Below are 22,551 nucleotides of genomic sequence, written 5' to 3' on the forward strand. Positions count from 1 at the left end.
AAAGTTAGTAATTTAGTTTGTTTATATAGGCCCTAAAATATCTGCTACACAAATATTTTAATGTTAATTTCATTTGCTAAAACATTTAATTTTAGGCTATAATTACTGAGAGTTTGATAATTTGGCTTGATTAAAACAAACCTGTGATAAATGTGTTTGTTTACAGGTGTATCTGAATGACAAGAAAGCCGGCAATGAACTGAGCAGTTCTCACAGAAAGGCTGTTATTCCATGTAGAGCTAACAGGTAAAAAATCCCAGCCACAGTAGTAAAATAGTTAAAGGGACATACCCTAGGTTTTAAACACTAAGGCATATTTTTCACTATTAGAGCCGTTTTTGATAACTAAAATCATACTTTACTTAGATTGTATTGTTCAGATTATCCATTTCCATACATTTGATATATGATTCGTCATCGTGGTGTTTCTAATATCACAAAATGCATTTATCATATTTTTAAAAACACACATGCATCTGAGAAATAACAGATATGGAGTCAAGTTTTAGTCTATTTTTAGAGGGTATTTCACCATTTCAATGTCACAGACTCATATTTCACTCAATTGTAACTTTATCCAAATGTGTTACAGGTTTGTAGATTAACTAAACTTAGTGTTAATTTTCATGAGCTGAAACTAGGGTCTGTCCCTTTAACTTAAACAAATATTTCAACTAAGTAATAAAATATATTTCAGTTTAAAAAATTATTTCATTGAACTTAATAAAAATATTTCAATCAGCTAAATAAAAATATTGATATAAAATGTTTTCCTAAGTAATGTTATATCATTTGAACCATATTCAGGACGGCAAGTGATCACGGTCGCTTACTAGACTGGTTTTTGTACCTTATGTTAGATGAATGTGATGTGATAGAAGATGATGGTACCAGTCAAATAATTCATGAATGCAGCTTGGTTTCCTAAACATGCCACTGACTTTTTTTTTTTTTTTATTACCTAACAAACATGTTAATCAGTAATCTTACAAAAAGTAAAGTAAAGTTCATTTTGTTTAATGGCACCACTAGAGCACATTGATTAATTAATCATCGGCTATTGGATGTCAAACACTTGGTAATTCTGACACTTATATTAGTTATCAGAGGAAACCTGCTACATTTTTCATAATGCAGCAAGGGATCTTTTATATGCACTTTCTCGCAGACAGGAAAGCACATACCACGGCCTTTGTCCAGTTGTGGTGCACTGGTTGGAACAATAAAAGAACCAATCAGTTCAATGGATCCACTGAGGTGGTTCGATCTTGCGATACAAGCATGCCAAGGTAATCTCACACCATTTTGTATTTGTTTCTTTCAGGACATACAAAGTGCACCTCGTCGCCCTCAGTTCTAACGCACAGTTTGGAGATTCACCAAAGTCAAACACTTTACTAATAAACACCTCAACGGGCTCTCCCCGCCCGGGGGACAGTATGTTAGAAGACTGGTCCTCGGTGGATGAGCACGAGATCCCTCTGAAAATCACCAAGGTTACGGAGAACTCCATCACACTAGACTGGTCCGGCTTCCTTGACACAGAAGGTGTAGCATACTACAAGATTCAGTGGAGCAGTGTGGCACAACCGGCTGTGAGTTGGTTAATAAATACACAATTCTTGTCAAATATAATTTTTGTATCGCCTTTACGAAGTGAAACGGTGAGATATAGGTATTATTTTTCCAGTGGCGGAGGCAGCAGAGGCATCAACTTTTGCGTTATGGTAATGTTTCAAAGTTAAAGTTTTGTGTTTTACATGAGTTTCTCATAAACTATACAAGTCCTAGATCAATGAAACTTGGTTTATAGTTGCACGTATGGGTGTTCATCATAGTATACTGAAAAGTTTTATGGAAGTTGAGATATTTAATTATACAGAATTCTTCTTTTTATTAACCAGTTGTTTGAAAGTAAACTTTTTTTGTAGATGTCTATAGAACACAGTTCTGTGATTTCATGCACAGATGTAGGCTTTAAGCTAATGTTCACCAAATGCTAATTCAAGTTAAATGTTTGCAAATATATTTTATCAAAAAATTGAGAAAAAAAAAGCTAATTCAAAATCATCTAAATATAATTCATTGAATAGCTTTAGTTTTATTATATTTTGTTTGGTTAACTAAAACATGAATCTGGGTAGAGTGTAAACTTAAACCTTTAATGATATCGCAAGCATGCATTTTGTATACCATATGCCATGACATATCTGTATGCGTTGCCATGACGTTAGTTTCAGACTTTATTAGAGTCTTGTCTCTAGACACTAAATGTTTTATAAGCATCAGGCCAAATGCTCTGACCAAATTCACCAATTCTATTCATATTTGGATTCCGATTTAAATTCTGAGATGTAACATTTCTTTAGATTGGTCAAACTGACAACCTGTATATAACAGTGCTATGGATTAGTCAAATTAACAACCCCTATATAACATTGTTAACAATTAGAGTTTTGACATTGTCTTTTTATAAAAAAACCAGTACTGTTAAATCAAATTTATATCATATCAGTAATTTATAGTTTTTTGGGTTTTTTAATATTAAAAACTAAAGAAAAAAAAAATGTTCTTCAATTAGGAGTGTATTTCTTATTTATAATGTTATTTATATTTGACAGCAAAGAGAGGTGCGTTTATCGGAAAAAGACTCGAACTGTGTGATCAATAAATGTCTTCCGGGAACGACTCACTTCGTGCGACTCGTGGCATGTAAGGACGATGGTCAGATCGTTGACAAGTCCAAGCAGCTGACCATGCAGACCTCGGCTCCACCCGACTCCCCTGTCGTGTCAGTCAGGTACACACTGTAACTCTTCACACAGGGCACCGTAGTCTCATCTTATTCTTAAAATATGTGTGTTGAGACAAGTTATTATCTGTAAATACTTATAAAGATTATTCTCACTTTGCTGGTATTATTGGTCACACTAATATCTGTAGTAGATCGAACTACATTTTACTTCATAATATATATTTAAGGATTATCTGTTATTTCTTTTACATTCATCGGAGTATGAACAAAACAAATCATCCACAAACTGTGTGAATCAGCAAAGCCATTGTCATATAAGTTTGTGGATGATTTGTTTGGTTCATGCCCAGATGAACCTAAAAGAAATAACAGGCAATACTTATAATTAAATTTTAATCATACAGGCTAATAATAACAATAAAACATCATACTTTGTTTTGAATTATTTTTTATCCATAAACAATATCGCTCAATAAGACAACTTGCCCATATTAAAAAATGACGTCAGATATGACATTCCCTGACGACATAATTTTTACGTTCATTGAAAAATGAACAAACTTATGTCTGAACCAATGGGATGACGTTATGTTGTAATGAATGTAACAGGAGTTTAATTATTTTGTCATACATATCAAATTAGTGTGCAGTAAAATAAAGTTTGAGACCTGTACTACAAGCATTAGAATGCTGCAAAAATACATTGGCTATACAGATACCAATATTATGAACAAAATGCATTTAATAATTAGTTTTAGTCAATGAAATGGCTCTGTTAGCCATAAATATAATACAATGACAGCAAAGTTAGAATAATATATCTTTTATCAACATAGCACAATATTTCATGTGGTTATGTAGCTTGAAATTCATGCTTCCAATCAGTAACATGATGAATCATTATGTTCTAAATCAAAAATAGTACGTCAGCATTCAAATTGAAAATCAGTTTAATTTTTAATACCTTTGGACCACCAGTGTAGTACAGAATTATAGTCCAAGTGATTTATGATTAATTTATTTAACCACACATAAGTAAAACTCACGTGACCCATCTTCTGGTTACCGAAGATTTCGAAATATTGTCCACTGTATCAACATATATGGACTTCATGTATAAATGATGTCAGGTTAAATGTTCATGAAAAATAAAATCCAAGTTTTCTACAATTTTTATTTTAGCAGTCTTTAACAAATGAATGACTTTGATGGTCAGACAGACATACTGAAACAATATACAGTGAAACCTCTCTAAACCAGACACCCTCAGTACCAAGTAAAATGTTCGGTTATAAGGGGTATCCGGTTTAGAGAGGTTCTCTTCTGTACAGATATTTAAAAAGGGACTGAAAAACATCTGGTTTTGAAAGAATTCCAGTTTACAGAGGGTCCGGTTTTGAAAGAATTCCAGTTTACAGAGGGTCCGATTTTGAAAGAATTCCAGTTACAGAGGGTCCGGTTTTGAAAGGTTTCACTGTATACTATAAATGTTTGTTCAGAGATCATCATTGTATATATTTTCTGATTACAGAGCTTGACATACACGACCGTTATAATACTGACTATCTGTTTGGACATCACATGTTATTCCCATTTATCCTGCAACCACTGTTTCTATTGACAGATTATGATGATTAAAGCAAATGACGTCACTCATATGATGTCACACGCATAGCTACATTAAAAATTGCTCATTTGACCTCTAGGCCATTGTACAATGTGGCAGAAATAATAGAAATAATAGCTTTTTCCCTTAATTTTTATTGTCTGTAGGATAAAAATAATAACTAGTTACTGACATCGGATATCTGCTTCAGGTCGAATGAGAAATTCCTTTCAGCAGAGCCTCGCGGAATTTCCCATTCTTACCATCACAGGATAAAGCAGATATCCGATGTCATTAATTAGTTATTCTCTGTGTACCCTTCATATATTTTCTCCTTACAGAGCCTGCAACTTCCGGTACATCGCGGTCCAGTGGGACAAAGCCAACACATATGGTGAGGCGCTGGTCACCGGCTACAAGGTTTACGTGAATGGCATTGTGGAGGCCGTGCTCACCAAGGACCAGCTCAACTACACCTACACCCACGGCAAGTGGTGCCATGAGTATGCCTTCCAGGTCCAGGCGCTGACCGCGTGTGAGCGACTCAACAGCAAGCCGTCAGAACCGCTGATCATCCCGTGGCCCGGGGCAAAGGCGCCAGCGATCTACCGGATACCGTCCGTGAGCAGCTCGTCGCTCAGAGTCGGGTGGGAGGAGCCGTACGCGACGGAGGGAGTCAAAGTGAAGCACTATAAGGTGAGAAGTGGGTGCTTGCAGGGCCCACCCTGGATCAAATTGTGTTTTAGACCATTTTTTTATATGTGGAGTATTTCCCTGGAAAGGGGACAGGGTGTAGCCCATTGGTAAAGCGTTCACTCGATGCGCTGTCAGTCTGTGATCGATTCCCGCCGGTGGGCCCATTGGGCTATTTCTCGTTCTATCAAGTGCACCACGACTGGTATATCAAAGGTAGTGGTATGTAATACCCTGTCTATGGGATGATGCATATAAAAGATCCCTCGCTGCTAATCGAAAAGAGTAGCCCAAATACTAAATGTTGTAGCCACTTTGTTTAAAAATTAGCAATTGGCTAATTTAGCAATGAACAGGGTGAGCTCTAGTGGTTGTTATATGTGTGTGTGCAGTGTGTAGTGTATTTATCAAAATATGAGTAGATTCTAAACAGTACTTAATGTAAAGAGAGAGAAAAGGAATGTGTATGATAAATTATGTTGTCTTTTGTCTTTGGATATATACAAATATAATGCTGTCAGCTTAAAGTTATTTTTTTTATATTCCTAGAAATTAGAAATATTTTCTCATCATAGGACAAGGGAAATGAAATAATTTAATGTGCACATTAGTGCAAGCTGTTGCAGTGCACGCCTGTCCTGGGCACAGGTTCTGGTGTGGGCCAGTTCTTCCATCCAATTCTCATAATTTTAAGCTTATATCCATGTAAACTTCATAGTCTATGGCGGTTTGCTGGTTATTCTTTTAATAATTAATTTTAAAGGTATATGTTGGTGTTCTGATTTGTACGACAGGAATAAAAAACCAAACAAAAAACAATTCAGTGATTTTTTTTAATTTAGTATTTTCAAGAAAACTATTCTGTGCATATGATCTATGGTTTACGCATAAGAGAAATGTCTCACCTAAATTTGTGTTTGGTTTATGCAAATGTTCAATCCTCCGAGATCCTGAAGGTGTTGTTTTTGTTTCTGTGACAGCTGTGTTGTGTTGAAGAGGACACTGAGAAGGTGATACAGAGCATTGGTCCGATTCACCCCGACACCCGCGAGGCCGAGTTCAAACACCTCAAGAAGGGAAACTACTGTGTCTACCTCGAAGTGCATGTAAGTGGAGCAATAACCAACACGAGATAGGGGTTGTGTCTTTAATACCTATAATAATAATTAATCCAATCATTTCTCCATCCATTCATTCATCTATTCATCCATCCATCCATTCATTCATTTATTCATCCATCCATCCATCCATCTATCCATTAATCCATCCATCCATCTATACATCCATCCTTCCATTCATCTAATGATTCATCCATCCATTCATCTATCCATATATCCATCTATCCATTTATCCATTAATCCATCCATTCATTTATACATCCATCCTTCCATTCATCTATTGATTCATCCATCCATTCATCTCATCTATCCATATATCCATCCATCCATTCATTCATTCATCCACCCATCCATCCACTCATCCATCCATCCATCCATCCACCCACCCACCCATTCATTCATACATTCATTCATTCACCCACCCATCCATCCATCCATCCATCCATCCATCCACCCAAAACCCACCCACCTACCCAACCATCCATCCATCCATGCATGCATGCATCCATCCATCCATCCACCCACCCATCCATCCATCCATCCATCCATTCATCCACCCACCCACCCACCCACTCATCCATCCACCCACCCACCCATCCATCCATCAACCATCACCCCACCCATCCATCCATCCACCCAACCATCCATCAACCCATCAACCCATCCATCAACCCATCCATCCATCCATCCATTGACTTGTTTTTTTGTTTTGTTTTCCAGCTATATGGTACGAGCGATGTGGTCAGGTCAGACATGATCCGTATGCAGCCCGCCCTCTCCCCCGACCCCCCTCATATCACCGCAACGATAGTCGGGTTGGAGGAGCGGAGACAGATTGAGAAATTTACCTGTGATCTCGTTAACAAGAGGGACAGGTGACAACATCTTTGATTTATGTTATTGTAATATTCTAAAGATGTTTTGTAACTTAAATGAGATAGTCACACAACATGAAATCTAAGGAAACCAAAGTTTAACAAATTAAAACATTTTATGGGTATATGAAGTGAATGGGATAAATGAATGATAGAGATATTTTGTTTATTATAGTAGTTTATTTGCAAAACATTAAGCCTAATAATTATGGGGAATTCTGATTAATATTATTAATTTAAACACCAATATTGTGTTTTGGTTATAATGTACTTAATTTATGTTATTTAATTGCTGGATTTTGTTTTCAGGTTAATCCGAGCTGTGGGCCACAAACTGAAGAAAATAGGAGCTTTGGCTCACCCTGTTAGAGCTGAAAAAAGTGAGGTATGTCAGTTAGCTCCCTTTGGTTGCTGACGTTGCTTTATTAATTTAAAAATAAAAAATTGAAGTTTGGAAGTGAATATATTTATTTCTGGAAATGTTCATAAAAAGTAACCCAACAAAAGAAAATAACCCAACATTCTGTAGTGTTACTAAGTTAATTGATCTGTTTCAATGTTTTATTCTTATTTTTACCTGATAAACCAGATATCTTTTACATTACTCTCTTGTTATTCATTATTTTTACCTGATAAACCAGATATCTTTTACATTACTCTCTTGTTATTCATTATTTTTACCTGATAAACCAGATATCTTTTACATTACTCTCTTGTTATTTATTATTTCAAGGGGTAGGACATAGCCCAGTGGTAAAGCGCTCGCTTGAAGCACAGTCAGTTTAGGATCGATCCCCGTTGCTGGGCCCATTGTGCTATTTCTCGTTCCAGCCAGTGCTCAACAACTGGTGTAACAAAGGCCATGGTATATACTATCCTGTCTGTGGGATGGTGCATATAAAAGATCCCTTGCTGCTAATAGAAAAGAGTAGCCCATGAAGTGGCGACAGCGGGTTTCCTCTCTCTATATCTGTGTGGTCCTTAACCATATGTCTGACATCATATAACCGTAAATAAAATGTGTTGAGTGCGTCGTTAAATGAAACATTTTCTTCCTTCCTTCACTATTTCAGTATTAAAATGGACTTTTAATTGTTTTTAAAATTGTTTAGAACAAAAAGGTTTGACCAATGAAATTATTAATTAACAAAATAAAACAACATTTAGTTATATATTTTTGATAATAAAATGTCACTGTCAAAATTGTATATAAATAGTGAAAAAACACACATTGTGCTATTTCTTTCTGCTAAATGCTATATTATTGACTACAGTAAAGATTCATTGTTTTGTTTTACACAGGATGTCATTCTTGGAGCTCACACCCTGACAAGAGTAGAAGAAATGTTAGAAGATTGTTTTAATGCTCTGGAAAACTATACAGGTATGTATTCAGTCCCCACTCCTCCCCAGCACTACAATTTGTTTTGGTTTTTTAATTTTAAAGTGATTATCCATAAGTGCAAAAAATATTTTCCTCATTTATTCTCATGTATATTAAGTAGTTTTGGATTCCCCACCCGCTTTGCAAAAGGCCCTGGATCCTCATGCCTGAATCATATTATGATTGCTTCCCTGTTAGAATATGCGTAACGATTAACGCCCTTTGGCAGCCATCTCTGTACCTTTTTTTACTGTGATTTTGATTCGTAGATAATTCTTACATTAAATCTCCTTTTTAATTTAATATTCTGATGGAAAGAAATAAGATATCATATACATAGTAATATTGACTCCCACCAAACCTGTCAGCCATGGTGTCAGGGTGTTAATAATATTACTGACTTTTAATCCAACAAATCAATTGAATATCTTTAGCATGTTCTTTCCTTCAGTACTAGTAGTATATTCATTTTATGTTATATAAGAATTGTTCGTCTTTTTTTTGCGAATTTATCGATGTATAACAGTCAATTTTATACTAAATTTGTGACTGTTATACATTGATAAATAAAATAAAAAATTACTAACAATTCTTATAATTACAAACAGCACAACTTATTTAGTTAAAACTACACATAATTCATAAATCAGTTTCTAATGTTCTTCCCATGATCTGCTTTACGTAATGACGTCATCCCATTTGACGTAATGACGTCATTTTCTGAGTTGTTTAGTTTAAAATCTTTCACTACGCTATGCAATTTTATGCAGTTTGTGATATTTGTACATCGATAAGTTCATTTAAAAACGACAGACAGATTTTATATAATTACAAAGACAGGAGCTTGTGCAGAGGGTGTGTTACAGTAGTCAAACCCTCCCTTGATCAAGCAAAGTTTCTCTTTTTTTCAATACTTTTCTGGGGAAGCATGTCTTAACCTCTCATAAATTTTGCTAGCCACAGTTTAGGCCCTCACTCTCTTCTAAAATGTATGCATAAGCACCTGGATACACCATATTTAGTTAAAATACACATAAATCAGCTTCTAGCGCTCTTTCCCTGACCTGTTTTACGTAATGACATCCCAGCTGGCGTAATGACGTCATTTTCTGAGGTTTATCGAAGGATAACATTCAGTTTTTCTTTGACGTCATCCAATCAGAACTGAGGAAATTGTATAAAAGTGGAAAGTTTGTAATTATATTCACATAAGAGCTAATAGCACCTGAATTAACTAATATTGTTACCGATTGGTCCAGCTCACCACCAATGAATGAACTAATTGTAGGTCAGCTGATAGCTCACGTGAGCTGGCAGTGCACACAGAGGAACCCAGACATGCTAGTCACGGGATACAAGGTCCTCATTGACGGCAAGCAGTACGGAAATGCAATGCATTCTGGGATCAAAACTGTTCGCATCAAGGTGAGCTGTGAATGTTTTAGCACATTGGGCAGTGGGTAGGCATGTTTTTAATGATTATTATCTTTATATCATATTGAAATTAGAAAGTGAAAACCCTTGAAATAATTATTTTTAAGAAACGTGAATTTCCAGTATTATATGCTTTTGAAATTTGATGACATTACTTTTGGTTTAGATTTGTGACTCAAGCTTGGCTTGGTGCAGCAATGTTATAAGCTAGCTATGGTGTCTTTAAAATCGTATTAGCTTTTTTTTAATCCACCAAGGGCTTAATGTTCTTTATTTATTCACCATTGCTGGCATTTTATATAGCTAGGAATGTTAATATAGCACTTAAAGGTTAAAGGTCATTTCACCTTGGATTGATGCAGAAGTAATCATGGTGTCTTTAAAATTGTGTTAGTTTTTATTTTAACCCTTGATAGGCATAACACTATTTATTCAGCCCTGCAGGGATCAGCTATGAATATTAAGGTAGCACTTAAAGGGTTAACTGTTACTTTAACTTGGATTGAAACAGCCGAGTTACAAGTTAGCCTTTGTGTCTTTAAAATTGTATAAGTCTGTGTTTTAACCTTTCATGTACAGCGCTGCAGTTTTTAGCTATGAATATTACTGTATAGAACTAAAAGGGTTAACTTGTCATTCCAGCTTGGACTGGAGCAGCCGAGTTACAAGTTGGCTATGGTGTCTCTAAGTGACAAACCTCAGGGAGCGTCAGAAGAATCCAACATCGTGGAGCTGTTGTCGACACCGTTCAAGCCGTTTGTCTTCTACTGCTACCACGCCATCCACAACAAAGATAAAGTGTGAGTACATTGTTACACTGCTTCAAGTGTTAACTTAGTTTGTTGTGGCTCGGCTCTGTTCTGTGGGATAAAGTGTGAGTACATTGTTACACTGCTTCAAGTGTTAACTTAGTTTGTTGTGTTACGGCTCTGTTCTGTGGGATAAAGTGTGAGTACATTGTTACACTGCTTCAAGTGTTAACTTAGTTTGTTGTGACTCGGCTCTGTTCTGTGGGATAAAGTGTGAGTACATTGTTACACTGCTTCAAGTGTTAACTTAGTTTGTTGTGACTCGGCTCTGTTCTGTGGGATAAAGTGTGAGTACATTGTTACACTGCTTCAAGTGTTAACTTAGTTTGTTGTGACTCGGCTCTGTTCTGTGGGATAAAGTGTGAGTACATTGTTACACTGCTTCAAGTGTTAACTTAGTTTGTTGTGACTCGGCTCTGTTCTGTGGGATAAAGTGTGAGTACATTGTTACACTGCTTCAAGTGTTAACTTAGTTTGTTGTGACACGGCTCTGTTCTGTGGGATAAAGTGTGAGTACATTGTTACACTGCTTCAAGTGTTAACTTAGTTTGTTGTGACTTGGCTCTGATCTGTTTAATGGTCAAATCATCCAATTAAATAATAGACGTTGAATGGATAAATGTAGTTAATACTGAACACTGTTTAAAAAACACAATTCAGTATTTGTAATTACATTAAGTAACTTGTTATATGATGATGCTTTAATAAAAAGAACATAGTATTTAACATAGTTATGTGTATTTTGCTGTTACCTTGCATATCAAAATTAGATAACATTTAGTAACTAGGTTCAGATAATATAGGTTCACAGTAGTTGTTAATTAATGTAAGATTCATGTGTAAATCAATATAAATTGTAGTCAAATACTCACTGGTGTTTCAGTCACGTCAAGTCATGTCAGGTCAGAGCAGAGGGTTTTAGGTGTACATTCAGAGCAAGCTATTGTAGCACACGCCAATCATGGGCTCCTCTGTCCAGAACAGGAAAGGGGTTGGGGTGGGTGGGAGAGAGGACTGCCCACACTGGCAGGTGCAAGAGAGCACCAGCAGCCTGACCGGGGTTAGTAGTGGGGGGGGGGGGGGGGGGGGGGGGGGAGTGTAGTTTTAGTGCTTTGAAAGTCCCATAGGATTAAGCCAAAAAGAAAGGTTGTGCAGTTTCAATGAAGGAATTTGGGTGCCTTTTTGAATGGTCCTACGAAAAATAAAGGGGTTCATTTCAGTATTTGTTTACTGTCTAAAATATGCTGGTTTTTCTTCTTACAGATGGCCCCAGTATGGTTGCTGTAAGTTCCAAGATTCTATTGGCTACGAGAGACAGGTTGGCAAGAAGTTAGCCAATCAGGGCATGCTACAGAAACATGTCCCCCCACCGTCCTGTAGTCTGCTGGACATTTTTGACGGAGAATACAAACCCTTGATGAACTTCCACAGAAGACAGCATCCCACAATTCTTTTGTTCTGGACGCCATGGTAAATATTCAACTCCACAATATTCAGGATTGTCATAATGTATATAAAAGACTGTAGTTATTCAGTATTAGACAGCCAATTCTGTTTGTCATAATATTATGGTTTTCTTAAATAACAGCTTTGCTAAAATGGATTGTTTGCAGATTTAGTTTCAGTTGGTATGTTGTAGTTAACATAATAAAAAACACTTAAGAAATAGTTTGCATTAAATTATTATTAAACATTCGTCATTATACATTTTATTTTTTCATTTCATGGTGCAGTAATATATGTACTTATGGCCTTTTTTGCACATCTTTTTATACTGTATTTTAATTTAACTTCAAACAAACTTGATATTGATGTTGATCATCACTTCATTTATGCATTAGCCAATATATATTTTGTGCTGGGGTGTCATTAAATATTTATTAATTCATAGTTATGACCATTTGTAACGGTCCACACCAAAATTACACAAAGCGGTGTAGAACTTTTTGAAAGCAGTTCTGCACACTAAAACTACAGGATGTGGTAATTATATTTTTTCTTGTCACTACAGGTGTCTGTCATCGGGAAATCTAATGACACACTTCACAAGATTTGCCAGAGATAATGCTAAAGAGGTATGTACATGTTAAAAAAAAAAACATTTAGTCCTTAAGTCAGCCATTATAAGCCTATCATTCTTCTTGATTGAGAATTGTCTTGTTTCATTTTATTTTAGTGACTGGCATTACTAAATAAGCATTAATTAATTAAGGTTTAAATAATAAACTTTAAGTTATATCATGAATTTTCTTTATTTTGTCAGACATCCTCCTCAAAATAGTGTTGATGCTGTTATAAATAATATGTAATATGTATCATGATACACAATACCTTGGTCATGATATAGAAATTCTTCTAACACCAATTCTAAGGCCATATCTAGCAGAGGGAGAAGGGGGTAGCTGGCCTAAAAACCCAACCCTCCAAAAATGTCATTTATAAGTACCCTTTTGTTCTAGCTAAAGAAGACCCTGTGTCCAAATTATTAGTCCCCTACCAGTCTAACCAGAGGGGACTATAGGTTTCATCTCCATCATTCTGTCTGTCCGTCTGTCCTTCATACAGTTTTCCGAATGTTTTGTTCATGATGCCTTGAGATATTGAGATGACATTTTGTGTGTATTTTTATCATGTACTGTTGCAGATCAAGTTTGACTTTCATGGCGATTTACCCCATGTTGACAGAGTTATGGCCCTTGACTTAAGATTTTTGAAGATTTTTTTCCAGACTTCTTTTTTTGCAATACCTTAAAATATTGAAATAGAATTTTGTGTATAGCTTTAGCCTTTATCATGTACTGCTATAGACCAAGTTTAACTTTTATAGTGATTTACCCATTTTTCACAGACTTATGGCCCTTGAATTTAGGCAATGTGAAAATTTTTGGGCCCGGTAGGGGACATGTATTCCTTTAGCAGTGCTCTCAGAATGCTGGTTTTTATACTGGACCCCGTCCCCCGTGTCATTATAGGCTAGCTATGGCCAAACATCCTCAGTCTTAATCACTTCTTGTGTTTTAGGTGAATGCTGTGGCCGTTACTTATGGACTGTCGGCTGCCGGCGTGACGGAGAGGAAGTTTCTGATCCACACCCTCACGTCTAACTCTCTTGTTGTGTTTCAGGTGAATGCTGTGGCCGTTACCTGTGGACTGTCGGCTATCGGTGCGGCGGAGAGGAAGTCTCTGATCCACACTATCACGTCAAATGGCTGGAGGGAAGACGGCGTGGTTTGGCATGTCACCAGTGAGTGCGCGTCTAGCATCTATGAAGCAACAAACAACATCCTCAGAACATCAGAAGGTTTTTATTTTTATTGTTTAATTTTGTATTTATTTATTTTATTTATTTATTTATATTTTATTTAATGTCGTTAAAAATGTAGTTTGAAAAACAAAACGATTGCTCGGGCCTGTAGGAATGATATTTGCAGTGGACAGCATAATCTCTAGTGGAAGGGACACAGTCTCTCGTTGGGGTGGTTAGGGGCACAAGCAATATTTTTTATTATCTTTTTAAAGAGTAAGACAGAAATATTTACATATTCATCCTCAAGTGAGGGGCACAGGCCCCATGTCCTATCTCCCTGTGGACCTGTCATTGGTATTATCCTTCTCTCTCTCTCCCCCCCCCCCCCCTCCCTTCATGGAAGAGAAAAATCACTTCAATCCAAATTGTCACAACATATGTGAATATGGTTACTATAAACCTTGGTTATTTCAAACCATACGAATAGACCAATGTTGTAAAATTACACACAAGATGTTTTGGTTTGTAGGTTTGAGGCTAGAAAACCGAGCTGAACAGGAGCGTAAAGTGGATTTGACAGAGCTGCTAGGAATTGCTGGCGTCCCAACCTTTCTCTTCATTCACCCTGATGGTAAGTTTGTCCTGCTGTCACCACCATAATGACTTCTTTCACATGAATAACGATGCAGATGCAGAGATTTCTAAGTGCACCTTCAGTATTCCAAAATTGAATGACATATATGTATGTGGTAGTGTTGGTGTAAAGTGCTACTGGCAGTAGCTTATGGGAATTTCCCTATTAATTCAGTTGGTAGAGCGCTGGGCTCTCATGTTCAGATTCCTTCAGTAGAGGTGGATTTTTCCTTTACATTTACATCACTCTAATTGTTTTTTTACATACATTTATCAAACACTGGATTTTTATCTCTTTTCTTATTTTGTTCTTGTTGTTTGATCCATTGTTTCTTTATACTGAAAGAAAATTTGGTTTAATCATGATATGTGTTACCATTGTAAAACAGTGAACCAAGTCTTCCAACCGTGACATTATCAGCTTGATCTTAAGGTATAAAAAAAAACTAACTATAATTTGTTTTAATCTTCTGCTGCCACACACACTACTTCTGAAATGCAGCAAAAGGAATCTTTTATCTGCACTTGGCCATTTGTTATATGGATTTACATAAATATTGTACTTTTTCCTGTCCTGGACAGAGGAGCAGGCGAAAGTTGACACTTGCACCCATGACAGGCGTGTGCTACAACAGCTTGCTCTGAATGTGCATGTGTTAAACCCTGTGACCTGACCTGACCTGACCTGATAAATATTGTGTTATTTTGTGTTTATATCACCACCTGGTGTCTTGGTGTTACAGGTTACATAGCCTGGCATGGCCGTTACAGCGCCTTTGACTACGCGTCGTTCACGGCGTTCATGCGTCACACGATCAGCGAGGTGGTGGCGTCCCCGTGTCCTGTCTACAACTGTGACTGCTGTCAGAATGACATGGCCTTCGATGAGGAGATCTTCACCACAGGTTTCTCTTTTAACACTTCAGTAACTTCATACTTAGTCTAATTTATTAAACAACTTTTTAGAAACTTATTGGTCTCTTTAAAACAAAATGTATACATCATCCATTGTGCTATTTGTTCATCCGTCCATCTCTCTGTCCATCCATCCATCCATCTATCCATTAATCCATCCAAACAGGTATCTTTAAAAATAAAATCTGTTGATCCATCTGTCCATCCATCCATCTATCCATTAGTTCATCTCTTTGTCTGTTCATCCATCCATCTATCCATCCATCCATTCATCCATCCATTCATCCAATACCAACCCACCCATCTATCCTATACCGAACCACCCACCCATCCAACCTTCCATCCATTCATCCATCCATCCATCCATCCATCCACCCACCCACCCATCCACCTTCCATCCATCCATCCATCCATCCTTCCATCCATCCACCCACCCATCCAACCTTCCATTTGTCCATCCATCCTTCCATCCATCCATCCATCCATCCATCCATCCATCCTTCCACCCACCCATCCAACCTTCCATCCATCCATCCATCCATCCATCCACCCACCCACCCATCCAACCTTCCATCCATCCATCCATCCATCCTTCCATTCATTCATCCATCCTTCCATTCATCCATCCATCCATCCATCCATCCATCACTAAGCAGACTCATTGAAATATTGTTATGAATATTCATCATTTAATACTTATCATCTTTATGGTATTAATATTTTAATTTAACACCTTAACATTATATTAATTTGGACTAAATTTGATATATCTTCATGTTTTACCAATGATTAAAATAATTAATTACCCTAAGCATAATGCTAACATTGTTTTATATGCTAATAACAGTAATTATTTCTAACTATTATAATGTAATAATCATAAAACAGCAGACTAGGGGGTGGGGGGAATAAGGAAAAGAATCAGGCACAGTATTACTGTGTATACATTCTCCAGCTCTTTTTTATACTTTGACTCATGTTTCCAATCCTCTGTGATCCCCACTAGATTCAGCTGTAAACCGTCAGATATGTATAGTGAACCCCTCACAACCAGACCCACAGTTTACTGGAATTCCCTCAAAATGAGACATTTTTCATGATTCTTTTTTAAATATCAGTACAGAACAGAACCTGTCTGAACCCAATACCCCTTGAAACCAGGCATTTTACTTGGTTGTGATGGTGTCTGATTTAGAATGGTTTGACAACTGTATTATGATAGACTATACAGGAACTTTAATTTGTCCTTATACATGGCTTGTAGAATTTTTATAAAATCCACTAGCCATGGAAATCAGTGATTTTTTAAATTTACTAGCCACAATTAAAAATTCACTAGCCCTACTCCTCTTTAAGTTAATAAAATTTTACTAAATAGTAGTAATAATCAGATATGTTACCTAAACAGGAAGATAGAGCTTAAAAATACTAACATTGAGGGGTTGGATGGAGCAGGATATTCATATTTACAAAATATTCACTAGCCGTCGGGCATGGCAATAGTAGTTATTTACTAGCCCAATATTGAATATCACTGGCCATGAGTGGGGCTACCATACTCTAGCAGCCCTGCCTTATATTAACTACTGCTTAATATCTTTCAGGTATTCTTTCACCAGAAAATAGAAATTCTTCGAAAAATGTCACAATTCGTATTGGTGAGACGGAAGACATCCCCCCACCGGTGACTGGCTCAAAACACAGTCCGACTCACGAAATGAAATACGCCGCCATCAATGGTTACACGGAAAACATTGGCGGGACAGAGCGAGTCTTTCTACGACGCCGATCAAGCCCGAACCGTTCGAAGAAGAGAACGAAAATAACGGTTAACATGCGCCCGTTCTCGGCCTCAGCGTCTTCGCTTCAGCTACACAACAGTCCGTACCTCGCCCGTCTGAGACCTTCCTCCCCCGTCAGGTCACGCAGCAGACCATCCAGTTCAAAGAGACTCAATTATTACGTTTAATGACCGAGAGAGGCTGAACAGTAATGTTCAGTGAAATCTTTGAAAATCAGACTGATATATCTAATCTTTAAAAGAGAGAGAGGGAGACTTAACTTTTATATATAATCTTTAAAAGAGAGAGAGGGAGACTTAACTTTTATGTCTAATTTTTAAAAGAGAGAGAGAGGGAGACTTAACCTTTAGGTATAGTATTTAAGAGAGAGAGAATTAACTGTTGTATATAATCATTGATAAAAAAAAATATTATGTGTAATGTTTTGAGAAAGTCTGAACACAAAACCACACTCTGTAAACCAGAATTTCCTCAACACAGCACATTTTTTATGGTCTCTTTTTAAATATCAGTATACAACAGAACCTCTTTAAACTGGATACCCCTTAAAACCATTTTTAGTTGGTTCTGTGGGTGTCCAGTTTAAGAGGGGTTTTACTGTATAATCTTTGAGAAAGAGAGAAGGACTGAACTGTCTGACAAAGAGACTGAATTATGTCTAATTTGACAGAAAAAGACTTAGCTGTTATGTATAATGATTGCCAAAGAGTTTAAATGAATTAATGAAATCATTAACAGAAATTTAGATATTATATATAATTATTATCAAAGAGACTAAACTGTTATATATAATAATTGTCAGAGAGGCATAACTGTTAGATATAATCATTGACAGAGAATCAAAACTATTACATACTGTAAACAGGATTAATACTTTGATGTAGGTTTTTTCACGAGCCAAATTTACAAAAGGATATTTTCCCAAATAGCTGTGTATTTGTAATCATTGGGGATATATGCCGGTGTTTGGTCACATGAACATGGTTTATTTTGGCTGTATTTTAAAACGTTTACATGCATTGATAAACTTTTGTAATTTGTCTGTTGATTATTTCTGCATATTTATGCACTTCTCACTCATGAACTGTAAGCTGTGTGCCACAATTTTTGCCTTGTAGAAATTTGTAATTAAAGGAGCTTAAACAGGGAACTGATTTATACATTCTATATTGGATTAGTATATTCTGTTAAACACATTGCACATATTGAGGTGTTTCTTCCAAAGCATTTGACTCAGAAAGACATCTGACAGAAGATGCCAATCCATGTATGATGTCACAATAAAGCAGACTTACCACATACTACAATTTTATTGTGACATCACTCAAAGAAATATAATACAATGATGTAACATCATGCTATTGTCATAGGGTGACATCCTTCAAAAACAATAGGTCATACTTTTGTCCTATTATGATGTTATTATAATGACATCATAATTTTGTTCTATTATAATATTTCAATAATATCATCATGATTTTGTCATACTATAATGTTACAATCATGACATCATGGTTTTTTCCTATTATAATACAATAATGACATTATGGTTTTTTTCCCTCTTGTGATGTTAAATAATAACATAAACATTTTTCCTATTGTCATATGACAATAATGACATTATGGTTTCATTCCTATTATGAGGTACAGTGACATAGTGATATCGAACTAGCAATAATATATTTAATTTTAAACCTTTCTGGATTATATGATCAACACTTGGTTTTTTTATATATACGTTTCAAAATTGATCTCCAAACCATTGTGTTAACGATGTCAGAAAGCATGCATGTTAAGTAACTGATGATTTCAATTGTTCATACAAGATCAATTGCAAATGCTTCACCTTTTATTATATATGATGTTTATAATGGTATTTGTGTAATTTTCAAACAAGTAAGTTATGTGGACATTTGAGGTTAACTGTCATACCTGCAAGCTGATTTTGTTTTGTGCTGTGAAACCAAACATTTTAAAAATATTAATCATATTCTACATTGATTATTTTTATCACTGGATATGCAATTAACCAGAAGTGTATTTTTACTTGAAAGTATTTTAAGTTTCCGTCCAATTAGCTTGAATTTACAGGCTTAAAGTATTATTAATATTAAAATTTTATTTCACCTTATTTATAACTACATATACATGTAGTAGCATTGTGTGATATTTCACATATTATACTGTTGAATATTGAACTGTTTTTCACAATACAGTTTTACATATACATCTTTTTATACCTACCATCTGCTTTGTGCATCAAGATCCCTTTTATCTGTGATATATTACCATTGTATATTAGTTTGAGGTATGTCTTCATATAAAATTATAGATATTGTATGTTCAAAAATGTTATGCTTTACGCCAATGTGTGTTTTTTAAATGTATTTTAAATGTTTATCTTGTTTAATAAGTTACATTACAACACTACAATGTGTGATCAAACATTCTCTATCATTACGGTACATTACAACATTACAATGTGTGGTTACATCAGTACTCTTTCCCTCCCCCCCCCCCCCCCCAAAAAAGAGTAATAAGACCAAACCAAATAAATTTCTGGTCTCTGGTCAGCACATGCGTCAATTTTGACCCTCGCACATCAACTTTTTTTCCCTGTGGTATGATGTCATTTTTTGCCATTCTTTTTTGCTATGATGTAAAACTGCATTTGAAGCCAAAATGCCATTGCACATGAACTAGGATGTGCATTCTGATTTCAATTTAAATATGCTCCTTATTTCAGTATCAAACATACCCACCTTTTCTGTGTAATCCATGCTTAAAATTATTTTTTTTTAATTAAAAAAAATAAATAAAGCTGCATCGCGGCATAAATTCTGAAACTTTGGTCTGACCAGAGACTGACTTTTTTTTGCTTAATAATAAAAAATTAAGTAATTTACAATCAACATGTATTTTTTAATTGCAATGAGATAGATGTTTGTTTTTGTTCAATTTTTGGAACTGACATTTTGTTGTGGGTTTTTCATAAGCATGTGTGTATGATACTGATATTGTTAAAATAAGTTGACATACAAACTGGAAGGATGATTTATGAAAAATAATTAACTTGCTTAACTTTTGTGGGTAAGTATTGTATATTAAGAATCGTAAAACTGTAATGTGTGTTTTGTGACATTAATAATCAGTGGCGTAGCTAAGGGGGCATGGGGTCAATGCCCCTCTCACCCAATCAAACATTTTTTCTGTTCTTTACTGTATTAATTTTATAAAATTATACATAAATAATTTGAGTTGTCCCCCCCCCCCCCCCAATAGTGGGTTGTCCCCCAATATGAAATCCTGGGTACACCAGTGTTTATATTCTTATTATAATTAATCTATATATTTGTTTCATAATTTTGTTAGTAACCATAACCTGTATGTCATGTTATTAAAATCACAAGCTGTACTCTAATTCCATTGATGTAACTAATAATCATAAATTATATATTTGTACATAATCAACATTAGTATTCATAAGCTTTAATTTTAGTTGTAATTAACATTGTTAGTGAGTATATTTTATATCTCAGTCATTTAAATGGATTAATGTTCTTTTGTTTCAACATTTTCTTATAATCTTAAAAATTGATTCCCACAAATGAAATATTTCACACAAAACTGTTAAAACAGTTACACTATATATGCATTATATTAGCATTTCAAGGTTATATACTAATAATAGTTACTGTAGTACTATACAGCATTACACAATATTAAAGCATTCCACGTTTATGTATTATATATAGTATTACACAGCTATGTATTATAAAGCATCCCAAAGGTATATATTATTTATAGCATTTCACTATTTATGCATTATATATATAGCATATCAAGTTTACACAGTTACTTTCTCTTGCATATGGACCAAATTTATACTGTAATGAAAATATTTTAGTTATTTATTTATATGTTTATTGATATTCATATTTGATACAAGCTATTTAATATTTTAGTACAACACATAACAAATATCCACTGCTTCCACTTGCAAATAAGAAACCATCTGGGGGTTTTGTTACCATTATTATTTATTATTATTATTATTATTATTATTCACCCTGTGATACACTTTTCCCTTGGTATTAAGCTGAATATTGTGATTTGATTTTCAATAATTCAAGTTTTCATCAGTTAAATGTGACAGGGAGCCCAATCAAAAGTATTGTTACAACTGGTTTGATTATGATACTACATTCTAATTAGCCACATGTTATTTTAGAATATAAGCCATTTGGAAGTTTGCTGTGAACTTTGTACTTCAACCGTTATAAATTACAACTGTCTTGTTAATAAACTGTTGATATACCCAGGATGTCTTGTCTTGTATTACTGGAAGTGTTGATGAAAATACAAAATGTTACAGGGGTGGAGGCAGGAGTTTTCTTGTTAGAGGGTACAGCTTAAAAAGTGCACTATATATATATACTCTTCAAAAGAAGAAACGCAAAACCACATTGTCGTAACATTTGGAGAATTGAACAGCATTGAAATGTGACCCGAAATTGTTTGGATTTCGCAGGACCTGTTCACAATTCACTCTAGTGGCATTGTGAGTAATTGATAGGACACACCACCAAAAAAGATGCACAATAAGTCAATACCGGGTTAATTCATCTACGTATGTGTTGACACACTGCCTGGCACCACCTGAAATTGTCAGCAACCAGCAGTACCACCATCTGCAGCAACACAAGCCCATCGGCCTGCAACGCTGCTTCTCATCGACCCTGTAAGTCTGCGAATAATGTTCGGAATAGTCGGTTCAACTCGTGCCATAGATGCGTTTTTGGGTTCTCTCCGGTGATCATTTGTGGCCAAGGAAGGAGGTAATGTGTTGTTCTGTAGGAAATCCCGTTGATAGACGTGCTGGTGAGGCCTGGCGTTGTCATGTTGGCATCCACTGCTTTGGCGTTGGCCATAACTGGAGTGCTGTGTCGGGTGATCTGATCAATGTATCCCCTGTGCATTCAGGTTGACACTCCCTGCACCCCATCAGGTCTGTTCTGCCGATCATTGTGTGACGATGGCTGCCCACACCATGACACTACCCCCGCCGACATTTCTGTCGATACCTTCCTGACACGCGTTTGCTCATTTAACGTCGACCACAGGACGTCTAACATATGGTCTTCCAGCATGACGTCGGAGCAAGAAACGGGACTCGTCACTGCGCTGACCACCCCTCGTCGACCATCGCAGTTGAGGCCATTGTCGATGCATCTGGCACGTTCGCAGTCAGATCGGCGATTTTGTGGTGTTAAGATGACA

General features: G+C 35.9%; 1 protein-coding gene across 1 annotated transcript in view; it reads left to right on the plus strand.

The window, feature by feature from the left end:
• The window catches only part of LOC121367568, a 109,184-nt gene extending 87,592 nt beyond the window's left edge, over window positions 1–21,592 (plus strand). Inside the window, exons 46-61 of the mRNA XM_041491824.1 lie at window positions 167–246; window positions 1,325–1,595; window positions 2,622–2,800; window positions 4,703–5,057; window positions 6,035–6,160; window positions 6,893–7,047; window positions 7,357–7,432; window positions 8,350–8,431; window positions 9,720–9,856; window positions 10,508–10,665; window positions 11,938–12,144; window positions 12,686–12,749; window positions 13,798–13,975; window positions 14,451–14,552; window positions 15,298–15,459; window positions 17,074–21,592. Coding sequence (XP_041347758.1) covers window positions 167–246; window positions 1,325–1,595; window positions 2,622–2,800; window positions 4,703–5,057; window positions 6,035–6,160; window positions 6,893–7,047; window positions 7,357–7,432; window positions 8,350–8,431; window positions 9,720–9,856; window positions 10,508–10,665; window positions 11,938–12,144; window positions 12,686–12,749; window positions 13,798–13,975; window positions 14,451–14,552; window positions 15,298–15,459; window positions 17,074–17,438 — 2,697 coding nt within the window. The 3' untranslated portion in view covers window positions 17,439–21,592. The remainder of the gene's footprint in view (window positions 1–166; window positions 247–1,324; window positions 1,596–2,621; window positions 2,801–4,702; window positions 5,058–6,034; window positions 6,161–6,892; window positions 7,048–7,356; window positions 7,433–8,349; window positions 8,432–9,719; window positions 9,857–10,507; window positions 10,666–11,937; window positions 12,145–12,685; window positions 12,750–13,797; window positions 13,976–14,450; window positions 14,553–15,297; window positions 15,460–17,073) is intronic.
• Window positions 21,593–22,551: the final 959 nt, after the last annotated feature.

This window comes from Gigantopelta aegis, chromosome 3, assembly GCF_016097555.1.
Source record: "Gigantopelta aegis isolate Gae_Host chromosome 3, Gae_host_genome, whole genome shotgun sequence".
NCBI lineage: Eukaryota > Metazoa > Mollusca > Gastropoda > Neomphalida > Peltospiridae > Gigantopelta > Gigantopelta aegis.